General features: G+C 36.5%; 1 protein-coding gene across 5 annotated transcripts in view; it reads right to left on the bottom strand.

Annotated features, from left to right (window-relative positions):
• Vps54 (VPS54 subunit of GARP complex) overlaps positions 1-22,744 on the bottom strand; it is an 80,166-nt gene that overhangs the window by 19,378 nt on the left and 38,044 nt on the right. For all 5 annotated transcript variants that reach the window (XM_028777214.1, XM_028777218.1, XM_028777227.1 and 2 more), the window contains 6 exons: positions 20,664-21,049; positions 9,486-9,612; positions 8,463-8,570; positions 5,646-5,701; positions 2,987-3,083; positions 1,472-1,812 (listed from right to left, as the gene is read on the bottom strand). In XM_028777214.1, coding sequence (XP_028633047.1) covers positions 1,472-1,812; positions 2,987-3,083; positions 5,646-5,701; positions 8,463-8,570; positions 9,486-9,612; positions 20,664-21,049 — 1,115 coding nt within the window. The remainder of the gene's footprint in view (positions 1-1,471; positions 1,813-2,986; positions 3,084-5,645; positions 5,702-8,462; positions 8,571-9,485; positions 9,613-20,663; positions 21,050-22,744) is intronic.

A 22,744-nucleotide genomic window follows, 5' to 3' on the forward strand; every position in this document is an offset into this window, starting at 1 on the left:
TTGAGCTGAACTTTTAGAATTTAACTTTTGTCCTACATGTGCATTGTATACCGAATTAAAAAGTTTGAACCAAAACAAAACAAGGAGAGTACCAGTCCTCTGCCCTCTCTTCCACACTGCTAGGGTAGAGATAATAAATGCAGGAACAAAAAGCTCCTCAGACGTCACACAGTGAGGGTAGGCCAGCCGTCCCCTCAAGTGAAAATCTCCTAACTTCAAAATGTTTTAATAGATAAAATTATTTAAGATACAGAATTTGTTGTTGTTGTTATTTTGAGACAGGGTATCACTATATCTCTGGCTCTCCTGGAACTTGCTAGTTGGCCCAGGCTGACTTTGAACTCACAGAGATTCACGTGCCTCTGCCTCTGCTACTGCCTCCCAGATGCTGGGAAAAAAGGCATGCATCACCAAATATGTAATTTTAATAAAGATTTAATAGTACAATAACTAGTAAATATAAATATATTAGCCTAAACACAGACAAAATATATACATTTACTAATGTAGTTCAGGTATTTCAGCAGGAAGGAAAAACTGTAATAAACTCATCTCAAGTCAAATGTGAGTTCCGTGAGCTCTGGGCCACAGGCTGGCTTAAATATAAGCAACAGCACTAAGTCTTGTTATTCCTAACAACCTAATCCAGACCATGTGCTTGGAACAGAAAGCACTTACAGGTTTTGCCTTGTCTTTTTTGACAGCAGTTATTATAGGGACAACTGGTGAACTTAAGACTGTGGTCTATAGATTAGATGATGATAATTTACCTTAACCTTCTGAACTTGGGTTATGTAAGACAATGTTCTGGGTTAGAAACCATATATTCTAGTATCTGGGATAAAGGAGCATCATGTCTGATTGCAGGTACATAAGAGAAAGGGGGAAGGGGCGGAAGGAAAAAGAGGGTCATGTGGTAAACTATTCAGAACTGGGGCCTTTGAATGGAGGATACTTGACAATGTTCATACTATTATTGCAAATTTTCTGTAAACGTGAAATAATTTCAAAACATGTTTTTTACAAGTGATGTTTGGAAAGGCAATGTAATCCACTGGGAAACTCACACATCTGAGAAACCAATGCAGACGGCAAACACATTTTTACTACTATAAAATAAGAGAGCAGCAGAACAGGGAAAGAACAAAGAAAAATCAGGAGAGCAGTAATGGATGTGGGTTTCTGGAAAAGTTCTGTTTAGTTTATATACATCTCCTAAGCTTCCTCTGAATCAATTCCCATAGTGCTGAAGGGAAGACACCTCAGGAAATATTCAAGTTCCTCACCAGTCCTAAAGTCCTGGAATCTCTCCACTGTCTCCAAGCCCTCCTCCACAGCTTCTACAAATCTTCAAAATGAAGTGTTTTATTACATATTTTGTTAAACTCTCAATGGTACATTTTAAAACCTAAAGTTGACTCTCCAGTCCTACTGCAACAGAGCTATCATTCTCAGAAACTACTATACTCACATAATATCTATACCTCCTGGAGTAGCAGACGCTGACGTCTGCTCTTTGCTGGATGAAGAATCAGTAGTACATTCTGGTTCGGATACCGAATCACTGCTGCAGGGCTCGCTATGTGGAGACGTGTTTCTTTGAGAGGTAGTATCAACCGCCACAGATGCTGGCTCACCCTCACTGAAAGCGTCACTTATGAACAAGCCCTCGTGTGTCAGGTAAGCCACCTCTGTATCCAAGGAGTTGTCCTTCCCAGCATTCCTCTGCTGTGAGACCTCCTCCAATTCTCTAGTCCTTTGGTTTTTGTCAAGAACTGAGAGAACAACACTGTGGATGATATTCAATGTTGCCTACAGAAAAGAAAAGATAGGACATGTTTTAGAAAGATTTACTTAAAGATCATGAACCTAACATTTACAAGAATTAATTATGCAAACATAATTCTTAACATCTATGATCAAAGTGAATCAAAGTCTTATAAGAAATGTTACAATTTTTATCAAGCTCATATTGATAAAATAACAGTAGCAGTGACTTGTGAAAACCAGCTGCACAGGAGAGGGAAGCTCACTACAGCTTAGAATTCAGAGCACTTACATTCTAACTTATTTTTTATGGGCATTTCCCAGAATACTGTATATTTCACTAACTTCTTAATCATGCTGTACCAAACATACCAGCCTATCTTTCAGAGTAACTTATTAGTAAGTATGCCTGCTTAAAAGAACAATAGCTTATGCTCCTTAGCATTATGCTGTCACATAGGGATGTGACAGCAGCTCTTTCTGTTGTCTCAACACTCCGAGCCTGTTCTCACTCGACACCTCTGCTGCCTCCTCTGTATAGACGGCTCTTCCCTGTGACCTTTGCACACTGTCCTCCTCATCACTTGGGTTCTGGCACAAATGGTGGCTTCCTCAAAGAGACCTTCCTTCACTGACTCTCACAAGAGCTTGATCCCACTAATGTGGTTGTGGCTGCTCTGTTGTGGTTTTGTTTTGCTTTTTTTTATTGTCATCTAAAATGATCTCTTTATTTATCAAGGTCTCGTTCTACTACATTGTTAGCTCTACCTCAGGATTATTATCTTAAACAACGGTACTTGATACAGAGGAAATGCTTAAACACTGAAAGCTAAGTATATGAAAAATAGCTTATATAAATTACTATCTTTAAGAACTATCAAGAAATAAAGGATTTTGACAGTCATAATTGCAAATCTCAAATGCATTGCTTCCTCTCTGAAACATTTGATTTCTTTTGGGGGATGGACATGATTCTAAGGAAGCAGACTCCAAGTTCAAGTCTCCTGATCCAGTGGAGGCTGAGTGAGTCCAGTCAGCACAGACACATAATAAGACAGACTGAAGGAAATGCAAGCAACTAAAACCAAATCCTAAAGATATCATTATGTACATAAAGGCTTAACCTCTTCCAAATATATTTCAGTTCTTTTCTATGAATACTGTACCTAGAAAGCTGACTGAATTTCAGATATTCCAGGCAACTGACAGTTAAGCTTACCTTAACTCTCTGTAGGAAAACTGTAAACTTAGAAAAAATATCCTTTAACAGATCAATCCACTGGGGAAAATTCAACATTCTCATTTGATCTGCAAGCCTATAAAAAAAATTTTAAACAAAAGTAAGTGTCTTTAGACCAATATCTATAAGCTGGAGGAAAGGATATTAAATATTCTATAAAAATAAAGTGCCATTTATCTTGAGCCGTAACTAGAATCATAGGTTCCTTAGCTGAAGAGGTCAGTTACCAACTGTACGTGTTTAAACGCCATTGGTCTGATTGGTCCAGTCACGCACACTGACATATATAGTCCTCATCATAGGAGAATTCTATGACCATACACTTACACTTGTCATGAGCTAAAAGGAACTCGTGTGAAATAATGATACAAGTATACCATTTTCCTCAACAGATTTGACCATCCACTTTTCCACTGTGGATGGACAGTCTGCTGGCATGGGCTCTGGGCAGCACCAAACCAGTTCAAAATCCCAGCTGTTGAATGCAGCTGCTGACATAACTCTGTGAAGTGACTGAGCTCTTCCTTGCCTTGTTCACTGTTTTTTATTTTTAACAAGTATGTATCTTATACAGTTATAAACATTAAAGAAATGATCAGAACTGTTATCAACAACATATAGTACATTTAAAACTGATATCAGCCAACATTATTACTTGATAGTTACTCTAAGTTAATAAATTCTAATATGAAACATCTGATTAATATAAAATAGAATTCCCTAAGGAGATTTTATAGAAAACATTACTCTATATATTTCCAATGAATGCTGCTATAGCCATAAGTTTATTACAAAAACAAAATAAAACAAAAACACATCCTTGTACTGGATAGCAGGAAGCTCTCTGTGTAAGTTGGGAAAAGCCATTACAGTATTTTACTAGGGTTTCTATTGCTGTCAGAGAACATCATGACCACAAACAAGGTGAGGAAAGAGTTTATTTTAGCTTCTAACTCTCAGGTCACTCTCCATTGCTGAGATAACTCAGGTAGGAACTCAGGCAGAGTACTCAAGGCAGGAACCTGGAGACAGGAACTGACTCAGAGGCCATTGAGGAGGGCTGCTTACAGTCCTGCTCTCCATGATTTTCTCAGTCTGCTTTCTTACAGCCAAGGACCACCAGCTCATGGGTGACAGCACCCACAGTGGGCTGGGATCTCCCACATAAATCCCTAATTAAGAAACTGTACTACAGATCTGCAAACAGGCCAATCTTATGAATTTATTTTCTCAACTGAGAGTTCTTTTTCCCAAATGATTCTAACATAAACTAGCCTGTACAAGAGCAAGAAAATAAAGTCGTTGCTATCCTGAATTTTCTAAAAGTTTCCATGACAAGTCTCCCAGCAGTTCCTCCTCCTCACTAGTTGCTCCAACCAATCCTGAGACAGATGTGCCAAGGAATGGTGTAGAAATTGTAACACATCTCCACTCTGGGGTTTTAGCCCAAAGAACCTTAATAACTATCTATATCGGTGGCCAGATACCTAAATTCCTTTAAATTTAGATACTTAATAAATGAGAAATTCACTCATAAAATACTTACCACTATCCTTCTCAAAAGAACAGGAATGTCAAGATGAAAACAAAAAGCAGGAACCAGACAATTCAAAAGTAAATACCCAAACTCCTTGAAGCCTATTAGAAGCTTGATTATAGAGCTAAACAATTTAAATTTAGTATCTGCTACCTCCATTGTAATAAATTATTTTCAACCACTCCCACTTTCTATCAACCTTCTATTCCCCTTCTATGCTCAACTTTACCCTAAAAAGCCAATCTGCAGGGTTTGGCCAATTTAGAATCCTATAAAGACTAGAAAAAGCAAAGATACAGCAGTCAACTCATTTTATGGTTTTGTTAGATTTACCTGTATCCAAGCAGTTCAAAAATACTAAATAGAAATTTTCCAAATAGAACAATTTATCACCATTAGAAGCAGTATGGTGACTGCTCCGCCCCTCACCCCGTGGATTAGAATCATCCCTTTATTAATGTATTCATGTTGTATACACTACCTGCCCAATATCCACTTAGTAACAACCTCAGCAAACAGATCATCTATATAAGAACAATGACCCAAAGTAGGCAGCAGGTTAGAAATATCTGAAGTTAAACTAACTCCTATACTATGTAGCAGCGATAGAAGGCACATAAGAAAAAACATTGTATTTTACACACACACACACACACACACACACACACACACACACACGAACACACAAAATATGAAGCTCCCTCCTGTCTGTGGTCACAGACTTTCACAGGAGCTCTACGAGTATCTCCTGAAGATAAGGGGTGGGCTCTATTGTACCTACTCCTCCAGTTCCCTCCCTGAAGAGTCCACCTCATGGTGACTATTTGCTCTATCTGAGGTCCTTTATTCAAGGACAGTACTAACTTTCTTCTGAATTTTGTTGAACACTCATTTCCCTTAACTCTTAAAGGTACTTTATTATCATGTATAATATTTTTACACCCTGACCCAAATCTCAGCCAACAATTACTTAGTTTAGTCATCTTAAATTATAATTTATAAAAATAGGTTATGGGGAGGGGAATAGAAAAAAATTATAGTTTGTACATATCACCTTTTCCCTAACTGATAAACACAAAGTATATACATGTTTATACTTACTTTAGGACAACGTCTGTGTCTATTTCTTCTATTTGTGAAACTTTATTAATCACACGCTGCAATTTAAGAAAAAAGGCGATTTGGTTAATTGTCTTTAGAATCCCAACTAATTCATGTTTCATCTGTACATTAAAAGAAACATCCTGAGGTTGAGGATGGGGCAGTTCAGTCAGTAATAAGATGCTTGTCCTGCAAACATAAGGACCTAAATCTAATTCCCAAAATCAATGTTAAAAAGTGTGGTTGCACACCCCTATAATCCTGCTGTTGAGGAACCGGAGATAGGCAGAAGCCTGGGGCTCACTCACCAGCTAGCCTAGCGCTAGGCAAGCTCCAGGTTTAGTAAGAGACTGCCCCAAAAAACAAGGTAGATGTCTCCTGAAGGACATCCAAGGTTGTCCTCTGGCCTCCACATGTGTGCACACATATGCATGGTCCATCACTCTATATGCGCCTTAACATGCTCACACACAGACATACAAAAAAAGCAAAAGAACTGGGCTGTAGAGTTAGCTCAGTGGTTAAAAGCACTGGCTCGTCTTCCAGAGGACCCAGACTTGATTCCCAGCACCCACTTGGTGGCTCAGAACCAGTTCCAGATGATCCAATGCCTTCTGGCCTCCTTGGGTACCAGGCATGCAAATAATGTACACACATACATGCAAACAAAGCATTCATATACATAAAATACTTTTAATAGATAAATAAAAAGAACTCGAAACTACAATAACACTTTTCTGTATGTTTGGTGCTAAGGTTTAAACAGAGCCTTACTACAATAAATAAATACACAATCCCAGAAACACATACAAGTTATATAGAAAGCATAGCACTTTCACAGAGAGTACTATCTGTTGAAATAGAACTCACTTACAGAACTGAGTATTTTAAGTGCTTAGAATTCTATTCTTTGCCCAGTTCCACACTTTTCAAAAGTCAGTATCTTTTAAGGTTTATTTTCATTTTATGTGTATGAGTGTCTTCCTGCATGTTTGTCTGTTGCACCTTCATGAAGTGCCTGCAGAGGCCAGGGGGTGTTGGAACCACTCTAACTGAAGGTCAATACAGTTGTGGGCAACCATGATGATGCTCACAGACCCCAATGCCCTACAAGAGCAGCCAGTGCTCTCACTTGCCAAGCCATCACTTCACACCCAAAATGTTATTACTACGAATAGATGTCTAGAGTATATATTCATTTCACCTATGGCTTACACACAGGAGGAAATCCTGCAGTGTATACTCTTTTTGTGTCTGGTTTTATATTTACATAGCTTTAGGTAATTCACTCAATCTCATTGAGATATTAGTATTTTATTGTACATACATATATATATATATATATACACACACACACACACACACACACACACACACACACACTGCAATTCTGTTTATCTGTTTTATTTTCAGATGATGCAATTTAGAATGTTCTTTTTCTCTAATGGCAAATGGTGCTGCCATGTACACTCTACTATGTTTGAATGAATTTACCTCAGTATTTCTGTTGCGTGAATACTTAAGAACAGAATTCTATAATGTGTATATATCTAACATTAGTAAATTCTACCAACAATTTTCCAAAATACTCATTCTGAAATAGTTTCAACCAGTTTAAGTAAAAGAGAAAGCAATTATAGTTTTGTGTACTTTATATAAACATTGAAAACATATATATTCAACTTAATGATAATTATGTCTAATAAACACTTTTTAAAATTATCTAAGGTTAAAAACAACAACAACAACAAAACCCCCAAAAAACACAAAACAAAAAAAAAAAAACCAAAGATCAAGGGAAACTTAAAAACATGGCAGAGTTTGAGTTCAGCTTAGTAAACTACTGTCAAACATGTACACCATAAAGCCTGGGGAAAATCTAAAAGATTTTAGGTTATTACTAAGTTTCTAAGCACTACAAAAAGGAAGTTAACATTTATATACTTATTGTGGGGAGTATAAATTAATAAAATGTTTCTAGACAACAATTCAGTTTTATGTATTAAACAATGTAAAAATAACTTTCACTCTCTGATCAACAATTTTGCTTTGGGGTATCAATCTAAGAACACCATCTTTTTGTTGTTTCTTTATGTGAACGTATGGGTGTACATGTGTGCATCTGGGTTTGCAAGTTTATGTGCACACATGGAGGCCAGAGGTCATCTCAGGTGTCATCCTCAGGAAAACCAACCTGTTCACTCACAGTCCTGCAGTTCATCTCCTAGGATGGACTGACTGGCCGGCCAGGCAGCCTGAGGATCTTGTCTCTCTGCCACTCCAGGACGGGATTTATAAGAGCACACTTGTGTCCAACACAGTCAGATAGGTTATAAGGATCAAAGGAGGTTTTCTGACTGAGCCAACCTCTTAATCCTCTGTTTTTTTTAAAAAAAAAATCTTAAATTTGACAAAGTAACTTTATTCACAAGAGATCTGTCACAGTTTTATTTACAGTATCAAACTGAAACTTTAAATATTTCACCTTGACAAAAATACAAAATAGGTCTAATCTACATGATATTGGTACAATTTTACAAAACCATAAAACAGATGTTTCTGGAGGTTTGGAAAATAATGCTTATGTGGTTTCTGAAATCTGTACAAAGTCGTATGTATAACAATAAGATACCCGTGACATCTTAAAGTAGTGATCCTGGCTGATAGGGTTATGCCTCTCTTATTTTTCCATGTATAGAATTTTTAACAAAATGATCAAGTATTACTATTATACTGCATATTTTACATATAACTAGGTGACATAAAAATGAACTTCGCAGGTTTCAAATCACATTATTAAATAAAAATGCACAATACCTCTTTAATGATGTTCTTTGCTGTAATAATCATTTCTTCACCATAGATTTCTAAAAAATTAAGTTTTCTTTGTTTCAAAAGCCCAAATACAAGAGATACTAATCTTTCCTATTAAAATAAAAGAAAGATATATAATTTTACATTTGAAATTTAACTTCAAAACAGAAACATTTATCAGCATAGTTATGTCAGACTCTCAGATTTCTACCTAGACAGAGTGTGGTGCTTCCAGAAGTATGACATGACCCCTCCCACAGCAACCTTGCCACCAGACAGGAGTCTGTTTTCCAACAGATAAATTCTATTTCTACCACAATGAATGAAATGAAATTGACTTAGGGACAAAACAACACTAACAGGCCTGTTTTCCTCATCCCCACAGTTAAGAATATCCTCAAATACCTATAACCAATCAAGAGTCCCTGTAGTCCACAAGACTGTACAGACAGCCTGGACTCTGAGTGGGGTGCTCACTGAGTGGGATGCTTACCGCTAAACTGAACACCTCTGAAGGCCATTGTGAGTCAGGGACTTTAGATTCCCTTTTTTTTCTAGTAGTTCTTGGCACTGTAAAATTACCAAATGAATGAAACCTGGATATGATATATTTATTTAAACATACAAATAAAAGATGTCCAGAATAGGTGACTGGTGAATTTGGATGAACAAATTACTACATAATTATCACTTTTTACAGAAGATAAACCCAGTAGATACATGTCCATGGAATATAAATGAAGTAATTCATCTTATAGCTCTACTGTGAACTTGGTTTGTAACCTCTACAGACCTCATTTCAATTCTTATTTCTAAGTAAGCTATGATAATACTCCATTCTCTACTTCATAGGATTATAAGCTTTTATGACATTTATTAAGATACATGGCTTCAAAAGTCTGAAAGACATGGAAATTTGGGGTAATTTTGTTCACTATGATCTGAGAAGAATGTGTTATAAAATGAAGCTGTAAAGGAAACAATACTAAGCAAAGACAGTTCTTGGAATCCACAGTTCGAACGTACCTCTTCTAGAACTTGGCATTCACCTTCTAGTGGTCTATTTAAGTCACTATGAGAATAAGTAGAAAATTCTGCAATCATCATTTTATCAATCAGCTTTTCTAACTCACAAAGCTGTGATCCCAAATGCCTACCAAAAGGAAAGAAAAACATATATCCACTAAGTCATAAATTTATTACAATTTCAAGAGGATAGGACTTTTCTAACCAACAGTACTTATTCAACGTTTTACTGAAATGAAGACCTTTAATAAACAAAAATCACTGTCATAATGTCACTTCCAGAATCATACCTTTATTTGTTTTTAACCTTTAAATAGTTCAATACACTGCTGAAAACCTGGTTACTTGATAAATTTTATGACTGTTTTCTATAGATGGTCAGCTGTTCAAATCCCTTTCTTTATTGCCATCTGTGACTCTCAGTGGTAGTGGCTCCCTAGCCACTCACTTACTCAGCAAAAACTAGTCCCTAATATATTGCAGGCCCTCTTCTTTTAAATGGCCATGGGGACAGAGAGTAACTCAACTCAATTTGTCTTGATAAATTTCAGTTATAATTCACCTGCCAGTAGGTCACTAACTCAACACCATCAAGGCCAGAGAGCCAGCTGCCAGGACATAAAGGCATTTGCTGCTCTTGTAGAAAGCCTGAGTTCAGTTCCCCGAATCGACAGAGAGCCTAACAATAACCTTTAATTCCAGTTGAGGGAATCTGATACTCTTCTGGCCACCATAGGTAGTAGGCACATACGTACTACACATACATGCAGACAGAATGCTTGCACATAAAAAAACTAAATAAAATCTTTAAAACATCATTAGAGCTTATGACTAAAATTATCTTTATCTACAAAATTTTTGTAGTTAAATTTCTTTACATTTTTTAACAAATCTGATAAGCTTCATTAAAACAATAAGCTGAGAAATCTAGATTAACCTAGTTGACTTAAAACTATTTCAAAATTCAAAATGCAAGGGGAAAATGGAAAGGGAAAATTTGCTTATATGGTAAGGGAAAAGAGGTTTAAGTAGAATAATCTTCCCTTTTTGTTTGCATATACTAATTGTCCAAAATAATTGGTTTGGGGCTAGTGAGATGCTCAGGGCTGACGAATCTTGACGGCAAGCCTAAAAACATGAATTTGACCCATGTGATAGGAGAGAGCGGGTTCCTACATGCAATTTTTAATGGGGAGACTAGGAACGTGTGTGGCACAGTTGATCCAGTGCTTACCCAGCATATGTCCTAAATTCAATTCCCATCATACAGACTGTGTGTCATGCATGGCTCAGCCTGTAATCCCAGCACTTGAGAGGATCAAGTCAGCCTTGACTCTACAGTAAATCACACAAAACTCTGTCTGACATAAAACAACAGAACTGATAAAGTGAAATAGCTTTTATTCCCATATTCTCACACGTGTATCTAACCTAACCACATCTATGCTCGAACTGTCCTCCCCATCTGCTCTCTCTGGTCCCTTTCCTCCTCAACAGTTCCTCTTCTGGTTACAGGTGTCTTATTCTAAACTAGTGAAATCTTTCTATATTCCAGTTCATTCTCAGGAAATGTAAAAGTTCTACCTTGGGATGTGGCCCAGTGGCAGAACACTTGCCTACCTTGCATAAGGCCTGGGTCCAACTCGCAGCACTACACAACTAAACAAACCAAATGAACACACAAAACAGAAATAAAAAGCTCTAGTCAGCTATGGTGGTACCTGTGACCCTAACAACTGGGAGGCTGAAGCAGGTGGGTCCTAAGTTTCAGGACAGCAACAGAAGAACCATCTAAATAAACAAATAATATAAACAAGTCTGTTTTGGGGGTTGATTTTTAATACTTTAAACTTAGCTTTACATTAAATATAAATGTAATACAACTAATTCTAGTACATATACTGCATTTACTTGAAAAAGAAGGCCACAATATCAGCAGCTGTGTTTTTAAAGATAGGCTGCATACAGTTTAATTTTCAAAATTAATAAAAGCCATTACAGCTTTTTGGAGAATAATGTTCTATCATAAATAGTTTATGGTAAGTAGAGGCAGTGATAAATTTGAAACAAACTTGATAAATAAAAGATTTAATTTATATTTGCAATATGAAAATATTTCTTATAGTTACCATGAAGATTTATAGCTTTTCAGAACTGGCACCAACATAACACAACAGCACACACTAAAACACTGTCAGAACCTAGCAAAACTACTTTGGCAGTTTCTCTTTACCCAGGAATCCCACTTCTTAGAATAGGAATCACAGGTGTGCTGGCAAAAGTTAAAAATAATAATCATTCATTCATACACACACACACACACACACACACACACACACACACACACACGTTCACTGCAGCGCTGCAGCTAAGGAAGTAGAAGCCAGGCATGGTGGTCGCCCACCTTCCCAGTAGTTAGCAGGCTAAGGCTTGAACACTGAGCTCAATCCTGAGCTATACACTGAGATCCTGCCTCAGAAGAGAAAGGGAGCAGGGGAGGGAAGTCATCCAAACACTGACCAATGAGGATCTAACTAGAGAAATCATAACACAGTCTGAAACAAGTCCTACACACTTCATCCGTTTAACAGCACAGTTTGCAATGTATTATTACAATTGCTAGTCACTGTTTACCTTTGATGGGGCCTAAACTTATCACAAATATCCTAGGAGAAAAGTTTACATAGGGTTTGGTACTATGTGTAGGCATCTAGTGAGGGTCCTGGATCATACCCACAGATAAAAGTGGGAGAAGAAACTATCAAAATCAGCCAGGCAGTGGTGGCGCACACCCTTAATCCCAGCACTTGGGAGGTAGAAGAAGGTGGATTTCTGAGTTCAAGGCCAGCCTGGTCTACAGAGTGAGTTCCAGGACAGCCAGGGCTACACAGAGAAAACCTTGTCTCAAAAAAACAAAACAAAAACCAAAAAAAAAAAAAAAAAAACCTATCAAAATAATACTGCTAGTTCTGAGAGCATACTGTGTGTGCTAAAAACAAGTGAGAAATGATGTTGGCATCTAAGAATCACATTTTCAGTCTGGTCAAGGGAATGATAAAAGTAAAGTGACATGCTACAGGCATTAGTGTGAATGTGAAGTAACCACATAGGCTCATAGGTTTCTCTTAAAGGAAAACTGTATCTCAGCATTAGAGTGAATACTTAACACACATGAGATCCTGGGCTCAATCTTAACAACAAATAAATTATGTAAAATAATTTAAAAGGCAAAATTAACTTAAAATTATTCTCTAGTTCTATCCACTACAAAAGCATAGAAATTACATCCAATCCAGTAGCTAGAATTTCTAAACACAATCTCATACCAAAAGAAACAGACTGCCGAGGTAGCTCAGCAGATAAAAGCACTTGGCACACAAGTGAAATGGCCTTAAATCAATTGTTTGAATGCACATACGAAAGCCAGGTAGGTGCACCAGGTGTGGTGGTGCAGTGCTTGGGAGGCAGAGGCAGGGCGATCTCTGAGAGTTTGAGAATAGCTTGGTCTACACAGAGAAACCCTGAATTGGGTGGTGTGGGAGGGACAAGAAAGAAAACCAGATGTAATGGTATGCATCTATAATCTCAGCACTCCCCTACTGCTGACCAAACTGAACCAAATCCAACTAATTGGAAGAATTGTAACGCTTTCTAATTAGATGTAGCTAGATTTATACATTAATTTGGACTTTCTACTAAGATGGATATTCAACACAATGACTTTTGTGCTATTTGTATCAGAAAAAAACTTATATATTAAAAGAGTCTATAGCCGGGCAGTGGTGGCGCACGCCTTTAATCCCAGCACTTGAGAGGCAGACATAGGCGGATTTCTGAGTTCGAGGCCAGCCTGCTCTACAGAGTGAGTTCCAGGACAGCCAGGGCTATACAGAGAAACCCTGTCTCGAAAAACAAAAAAAAAAGAAAAAGAGTCTATAGTTCTTATTTCATCAAACAGAAAAATCTCTTGGCTTTATCTCAAAATATAAAGTGTGCATATTTTCTTATTCTAATGTTTGGAAACTAAACTGCAGATTATATAGGACTATAGGATTACGTTTAATATTTTGATGCAATCAATAAATTAAATTCCTTAAATGGAATCATAAGGTGTTTCTTATTAATGAAGCCACAGAATGCTTAAGTCTATAATTAACTCTGGATCCTGAATATCTCTTAGAAAACTTCTGAGGGAGAGAGGGAGGGAGGGAAGGAGGCTAACAACTAGAAAACTAATTTCATTAATTTTTATCTGAATATGAATTACTATGGTAGTTCCTTGTTCAGTAAAACTAGCACAACTACCTACAATTTTGGTATCTATATTCCTATAAAATCAGGTTATGTTCATAGTTATCTGGGGTCAAGTAAGGTGTTCATTCAAATACAATAAGCACAGCTCTAAGCTCTAATGAGATGTCTGAATCTCTTCATAACTAGCTGTATGACTTGGAACAATTATTTAAGACCGTCTAGGCCTCACTTCCCAGTATCCCTGGAAACAGGAGAGCACAGCCTATCTCATAGCTTCTATAGAGGAAAACTGAACAGTTTGTCTTACACATACGGCCCACTTGGTCCAGGGCACTAATGTACTTGATAGATGCTCTCAACTCCCACAAATGTTTATGGTAAAAACCATAAACAGCCCTGGATTTCAAAGTAATTACAGCTCTTATATAAAAAAGAAAAAGACACAGCAATCTATTAATATTTCATGTATTCTCAGGTCCATATCGAGACTTCTAATATCTATGTAAGAATTTAAGTCCTGTTAAATTTAATAATACCTCTAGTTAATACAGCAAAAATTAAATGTATGATTTCAATGTCTATTTTTATTGCTAAGAATTTTTTCATGTGTGATAGTTTAAAATGTATTATAAAGCTGTCCAGTATCACAATAATTTTAAACAGTAAAATCATTGAATTTTTTTAATTACAAAAAAATAATAAATATACACAACAATCATTGTAGGAATTAGGTATTGAACTTAAGCAAAAATTTCCACCTGAATAAATTATAGGCTCAGAAAAGAGATCAGGTTTGGTAGCTTATATTGGATACACAGTACTTCTCTGAAGAAGAAAAAAAAACACTTTGGTTGAAATTTTTGTTAAGAAAGAAAAACAAATTTACATAGAAAGATGTGAGCATTTTAATTATAAAATTTAAAAATTTAGAGAACCCAGGTATTGGTCATAATTAGCACCTTAATTCTGGTCCATATCAGAACTTCTCAGAAAGCTTTGAAAATACACACGTGCTTCAAACTTTATACTCTGGAAGTATTCTTAATTGGTTTCAATTGGTGTGGCATACCTTTCTTCAAAGCTCTTCTGAGAGTCTATTGCATACCCAGGATTGAAAATCACAAGTATGTATTAACTACAAATAGTTATTAATAATCAGTTTTAAATAGTTATAGTCACCATAACCCAATGATTACAAAATGTTAAAAGGACAGAAAAAGAATGTACCAAGAATAAAAGTGTACTTTTTTTTTTTGGTAATTCATAGGTTTCACAAATGTGTATTAAGATGTGCATAATACATCCCCTGTCCAAGACATTTAAAGCCTAACAGTAACGTGATTAAGTACAATAAATTGCAGTAAGATGTCATTAGAAGATATAAATAAAATATTCTGAGGTTTACTAGTCAGAAAGCAAAGTTTATACATAAATTTTTCAGGTCAATAGCTCTGAAATGAGAATAAAAAGAAAAACTATTATTTTCTGTCACTAGAGAGAAATGTTAACAATACACAAAAAATGACACATCAATAACAATATTTGAATTCTTTAAAAAGAAGTTTAGTCTTTTGGTAATATGACTATTAAAAATTTGAAATAAAAATCCACTTAAAATATAAGACAAAGATTACAGGCAAATGTAAAGCCTACACTAGTGTCTCTAAAAATAGCAGACTATCAACAACTTAAACCAATGGTGTCTCTTGATGGTCTACTAAGGAAGAGATTAAAGGCTTTTTTAGCCATGCCCCAGGTGGGAAGCAGGTGAAATTTATACAGAAAGTTCTTAGATTTAAGAAGAATACCGTTTGTGCCAACAATGCTTAGAATAAAAGGTAACTCTGAAGTGTTCCAATTGACTACACAAAAACATAAATAATTCAAAATTAATTGCATTTTCAAATAAAAACAGCATTAAAAATCCCAGTGAAGCTTTGCAAAAAGAGAACACTGATATTTAACAACCTTTTATTACATTAACCACAAATTTTGTATATAAGAAAAGAATGTAAACTTATCAAGTAGATTTTCCAGAAAATTAAAATACTGCCAAGGCCCACCCAGGAGGAATGACAAATGGCTGTAGAACTCATAGAATGCAGCCCACCAGTTACCAAAGCCACGTGGGTGAGCCTCAGTGTGGCACAACCCAGAGGACCATGTGTCCCGAGGACTTCATGCATTGTGGTGTTCATGCGTTGTTGCTGCCCTCACATCCCTCTTACTCTAAGAATCATATGAAAACTTTAAGGGCTTCAAGCCCCTCACTGGACAGTATCTCTGGCGTTCACAGTACTAATGCTTGATCTCTTTCAGGCATTGCTGCTGGAGCAGGTTAATGACTCTATCACCACCCTAGGGAAGAACTAGAGATGCAGATTGTCAGCAATGGCCACCACCCTGAGAAAACATTTGGAAAATAAAGTTCTTAGTGAAGCTAGGCTGAGACATTTTTACTACTGGCTCTGATGTAGATAATCATAGGGAACAATATGAAGTTCAGAAACACTCTTATGAGTTAAGCTAGGGACCCTTTATGGTCAGGGACAAGAACAATGGCAGTACTGGCTGACATGACTCTCACTGAGGTTGGACTGGTGATGATTGATTTCTTATATCCATTTTTGCCCTCAACTTCCTAATATGATTTATTAAGAACTGCTGATATGCATTCTAAGGATTTAAGGTAGATATGCCTGATTTTTTCATAAAATTTTAGATTTGTGATTAAGATTACTTTTAATGATAAATAATAAAATAACTATTCTTGTCTTTGTAACCACAAATTGCTGCTTGTCAGGAAGAGAAAGTGGCTGAGAAAACTGCCTTGCTTGCTTATACTTCGTTAATCTATAACAAGTTGTTTATAATGTACGTGGGTTCTTGGGAATAATTTGTTTTCTTTACCTATACTTGTAATGTTATTTCTTGTAAAGGTATTAGGGAACACACTTTTTTCACAATCATTCACTAGAAGAAAACTAAAAAGTTAACATTTTAATTTTATACTGCTTGAAAGCTGTTGTTAAGATATATAAGCTATGAAAAAGAATAAAGTGTGGGGTTGGAACAGTGTTCCTTCCACACATCAACTTTGTGTATGCATGTACATGTGTAAGGTTTGTGTGATGGGGGTTGGAACTTTAACCCATCCATTAAATCTGTATGTATTTCTTATATGTAAAGCTTGTCTGGGTGTGTGTTGGAGCTTGTTCCATCCACCAGTTGTGTGTATATATGTATGTATGTGTATATGTAAAATGCTTGGAGCCTACTTACTAGAGCTTTGCCCTAACCATTCAATGTGTAAATGTGTGTCTGTAGGTCTATATGCATATATGTATGCATGTATAGCTAAATGTATGCGTATGTATTTGCGTATATATATGTATTTGTGTATATAAAGTTATGTGATGGTTTGTATATGCTTGGCCAGGGAATGGCACTATTAGGAGGTATGGCCTTGTTTTAGTAGGTGTGTCACTGTAGTGTGGGCCTTAAGACCCTCATCCTAGCTGCCTTGAAGTCAGTCTTCCACTAGCAGCCTTCAGATGAAGATATAGAACTCTCAGCTCTGCTTGCATCATGCCTGCCTAGATGCTGCCCTGCTCCCACCTTGAAGATGATGGAACTGAACCTCTGGACCTGTAAGCAAGCCACAATTAAATGTTGTCCTTTATAAGACTTGTCTTGGTCATGGTATCTGTTCACAGCAGTAAAACCCTAACTCAGACAGACAGACAGACAGACAGACAGACAGACAGACAGACACAGAGACAATTTTCTCTCCTCTTTCTCGTTGGCCCAAAGAGTTAAAATTTTGAGTTGAGAGTTTTTCCACTGGGCACAGGGAGTGCCAGCCCTTGTAAATTAAGCTTTGGTCCCTCAGAGAAAAGCCTGCTTAGTAATTTCTCTAACTGTTGGCTGCCATTGGCAGCAGCCCTTGTTAGTATCTAGACTGGCTCCGACAGCCACTCTCAACACTGACCTTCCTCATCAACTGCCTGCCTCAGTTTACCCTCTGGTGCCAAAGCTAGTCTTTGTCAAAATACAAAGTAAAATTCTTCAACTACCAAACTCAGTTTCAAATAACTTCAAGTATGAATCAGAATTAGAAAGCTATTTTCTTTTAGAGTTCTTTTAAAATACTTGCATATGTACATGAGTATCCCAAATATAAAATTAAACTCAAATTCTGATTCTAAACTTTTATACAGTTATAACCAGAATAGAACTGACAGATGATAGGCAGCTTTACAGAAACGTTTACAGAATAAATATCCTTACATGTGTAGGTTCTACTGAAAACAAGAACAGACGTCTGAGCAAAATGAGACAAGAGCAACATCGGACAGGCTAGAAGAACTGATTGATCATGTCACCCACGGTAGATCACTGCCCAGCACAACAAAGCCATGGGTTTGATCCCCAACAAGATGGATGGATGGATGGATGGATGGATGGATGGATGGATGGATGGATGGATGGATATATAGACAGACAAACAGACAAATATAAGTTTTGTTAGCTCAAAATAAGTGCAAGCTCGGAATGCTCGGATTCTGTAGTGAAATAAATCATTGATGATAAACATCCAACTCTAGTCTTAGACTTTCTCTAGACACCTCTGCATAACTACAGTCTTACTGATCACAAACATATGAATCAAATATAATAAAACTGTATGAACTTCAGGGTAAAAACTAGACCTGGTTTAGAATGTGAATTCAGCAAGCAAGTATTCGTGCTTTAATTCTATTTCTCAGTTCTGTGCTAGCCAGAGGGTACTAGTGCTGATGTTTATCAAAATTCATGACCTGGTCAAGAGGTAAGCAAAAAGGGAAAGACAGAGTTTCTGTCATATAAGACTACTTTTGTGCCTGGCGGTGGTGGCGCACGTATTTAATCCCAGCACTTGGGAGGCAGAGGCAGGTGGATTTCTGAGTTCGAGGCCAGCCTGGTCTACAGAGTGAGTTCCAGGACAGCCAAGGCTACACAGAGAAACCCTGCCTTGAAAAACAAAACAAAACAAACAAAACAAAACAAAAAAGACTACTTTTGTAAAGCAATGGGAAAATTAATTATGCATTAAAAAACATATCACACAACTCAAAATGAAAAAGATTGAAAAATTCAGAGGTAAAAAATTAGAAATTGTATGATCACTTGGAGATCCATGTTGGGAAACCCACAGTAAAAGTCAATGGTGATGTATTCAATATCATGTGTCAATATAACTTTAAAGACAGGATTTTCAATAACAGCTTTCAATAGCTTTCAAAAGCCTTTAATTTCCACAGCCATTAAAATCTAGATTATGTTCCCAGTATTAAAGTTCCACAGCAATGTGTACAACATCAAAACTTCTAAGCCATGTGTTTAACCCCTCTCCTGACAAAGTACACAGTGGCAATTGTTAGAGCAGAGCATCTCTGCTTTGTTCATGACTCAAAAACCTTGCACTCAGCCTGATATTTCTAGGTGTTCAATGCCATTTCTTCAGTGAATGAACAAATTAGTGATTTAATTTAAGTTAAAATGCATTTTCTAAACATTCCAAATATATATGTTAGTTAGTGAGAACTTAAATTCAATTTAAATACGCTTATTTTTGACTCTAACTCTCCTGGAATACAGTACATCTCTATGAAGCCTCAGAGCACATCTATAAGACTGCAATTGTAATCCCTTGCTGTAAATCCTGAATGTGTTTGCCAGAAGACAGAACTTCTACAAGAACATCAAAACCTGCTTAGTAGAATGAAATCTTGATTCCTGCAACTGGTCTACAAATAACTCAATTTCACATAGAATATTCACAACTACAAACTTAAGGTATTTTATATGTTACTTAATAATCAAATTAGCTTTGTTTGTTTTTGTGTTAGTGATAATAAAGATAAAACTCACAGGCTAAGCAAGTTCTCTAGCCATGAACAACAAACACTTCCAGCCACCACCCCTTTCTACAGAGAGAAGAATGCGTCTCTCTCTCTCTCTCTCTCTCTCTCTCTCTCTCTCTCTCTCTCTCTGTGTGTGTGTGTGTCTGTGTGCGTGTCTGTGTGTGTGTGTGTGTGTCTGTCTGTCTGTCTGTCTGTCTGTCTGTCTATGCATGCATGGGAGGATGTCATTGCTCAGGCACTATCTACTTTGTTTTTTCAGATACTTTTTCATTAGTTTGGAACTTGCTGAGTGGACTGGTCAATGACTCCCAGAGCTGTGCCTCCATTACCATCACCAATTTTCTTAAATGTGTGTTCTGAAGCTCTAACTTGGGTCCCCCTAGTTGCTTGGCAAGCACTTCTCCAACTGAGTTATCTCTCCAGCCATATTGTGCTTTTTTTTTTTTTAAAGGTATTCTCAAAGTAAAAACTCAGAAAGGACAGATTTTGTTTCACTAACTATTCTTTGAATTTTGAGATAAAATTTGAAAATTAGAAATGAATTTTAACATTTTTCTATTTAAATCTTATTAATAAGATGTTTATATTTTCTTGTGAGTGTGCATCTGCTTACAAGATGCCATGACAACATGTGGAGAGCTTGGAGGTGAGAGCCTTCACCCACTGAGCCATCTCACGAGCCTCGAAAAATCATTCTAAATTAATTTAAAGCATTCTCGTATTCACCCTTTTAACTTGATCTATCTCATTCTGGCACAGTTATGTAAACATTTTCAAAACTATAATTGGCCTTGTACTTATTTCATCTACTAGAAATTTTAAGTTAGCTTCTCTATTGAAATATCTCCAGTAAATAGTTTTTGTTTTGTTAATATAAATAACATTACTAAGAAAAATCAATCTGGAAGAAAATATACACATTTCACTTTGAATACATCTATACTTTAACACAACATATAAATACTTCTCCTTGAAACTTCTCTGGTATTACTTCTAATGGTTTACTTAATAGACATACCGGAAGCTGTGAATGCCCTGAAGCTCCTGCTGCAGAACCTCTTGAGTTGTTGCTATTAAGTCCAACGCTCCAACAAATTCAGAAGTAGATAACAACACCTGCACAGTAGGCTGAGTTTGATGGACAGTAGCCATTAACTTCAGTTTATTGTATACTTTAACACAATTATTTCTGGTAAGTGCCAGTCTTAAAATCTGTAGTGATCCTTCACACATAACTTTATCAATCTGTGCAATTTTATCTCGAAGCATTTTTACAGCCTGGGAAGTCTTCTTGAGGTAGTCCTGCAATTCGTGTTGAGAGGTCATTGCATGAAAAAATGCTTCTGAACGTAGAGAGATCTGGTGAGCAATATTTACTTCCACAATATCCAGATAATGGCTCAGCTTCAAAGGGAAGAAAAAAAAAATCAGGTATATCTTAAGTACATCATTCCTGACTATCCAAATCCTTTCTAAAGATGATAAAAAGGTTTCTACAAGTATAAATTTGATTGTGTGAATTATTGGATTAGGGGATCTTGGGTACACAAAACATAGTCAAAAAGTGTAGTCCAAAGACGGATAAATCTAAGTGCAAAGAAGACATGTTCACTTGCCTGTTTCTTCTTTTCCTGCATTACTACCCTTCCAACACTACCTCCTTCCCAAAAGGTAACAGAGTCACATAACTGTGTCAGATACCAATAGTACTTTGAGTCCTAAAGTTTCAGAGAAAATTACCGCCTTGGTTGACATCAATATTATCTAAGTAGTTATACTTTACAATGAGCTTTCTCTTCTGTGTACTATCTATTTCACATGCACTTATGTTTTTCTAGCTGTAACAAACTTCGGATACAATTAGCATTCTCATTTTATAAATGAGAAAGCAAAAAAGCACTAAATAACTTGAATAAAACCACATGGTTAAGCAAATACCAAAACTAAAAAAAAACCTCAAGTCTGTCAGACTCTGCCCTTCATATAGTCTACTGTGCTGTTTCAAAATGACAGTAGAAACAGATCGTTGGTCAGTCACCTATTACATACAATTCATTTTGATTTTTTCAAGACTGCTTATTTTATATTTTAAAATTATTCTTTTATCCATTTACTATTTTTTCCAATGTTTTATACCCTTAAGAGGATAAAATTTAAGAGTATAAATGCCTTAAATGGTTAGCTCATGTATACTATAACAGTACCAAGTTTAACTTTTACTGTTGTACATTTAATATGCTTTCTGAAATTCTGATATGTATCACACCTCTGTCACTAAGAGTCCAGTGCATGTCTAGTAAACTATGGGTACCTCTTCCTTTCTTCCTTTCTAAGAGAAGATGCTTCATTTGTTACTACAAATCTTCCCATTTCTCTCTGTTGTTACTTTCAGATTTTGTAAGCTAGGCAGTATTTCTGAATCTCATAGCGTTGAAGAATGAATGAACTTTCAGTATCTAATATTTAAATGATTAGAAGGTATTATTTTCAATAATGGTCATTTACTTAATTATTAAAACAAGTAATGGGTTACAAATGAAGAAATTTTTATTATTCAATTTTCTTGAGCTCATACCCTTGTTCCTCTCATCTTCAATACAGCTACTGACTCACTTAGTGAAAAGCAATGTGACTACAAACAGTGAAGCTGATTATGCGGTCTAAAGGCCAACCCATGTCACCAGAGTAGAATAAAATGTATGAAGGAAGAATCAGTCAGTTTTAGAGGCTCCAAGCCAAGTGCTGAGAAAGAACAGAGAGTCAAGACTTCGCTGCCATTCAAGCCTTAGAAGATTCTTCATATGCCTAGAGGTCTAAATTAGAAACAACTTTCAAGATGCTTACTCTCAGACATCGTAATACAGTAAACTTACAGACTGTGACTGATGGAATGCAGAAGACCAGGCTTTATAAAGTAAACATTTTGGGGGGCGGGGGGCGTGTTGTTTTTGAGACAGGGTTTCCCTATGTAGCCCTGGCTGTCCTGGAAGTAGCTCTGTAGTCCAGGCTTCCTCTAACTTGGAGACCTGCCTTTCCTCTGGCTCCCAAGTGCTGAGATGAAGGAATGGGCCACCACCACATGGCAGAATAATATATACA

The sequence above is a fragment of the Grammomys surdaster genome, unplaced genomic scaffold (genome assembly GCF_004785775.1).
Source record: "Grammomys surdaster isolate TR1022 unplaced genomic scaffold, NIH_TR_1.0 67, whole genome shotgun sequence".
NCBI lineage: Eukaryota > Metazoa > Chordata > Mammalia > Rodentia > Muridae > Grammomys > Grammomys surdaster.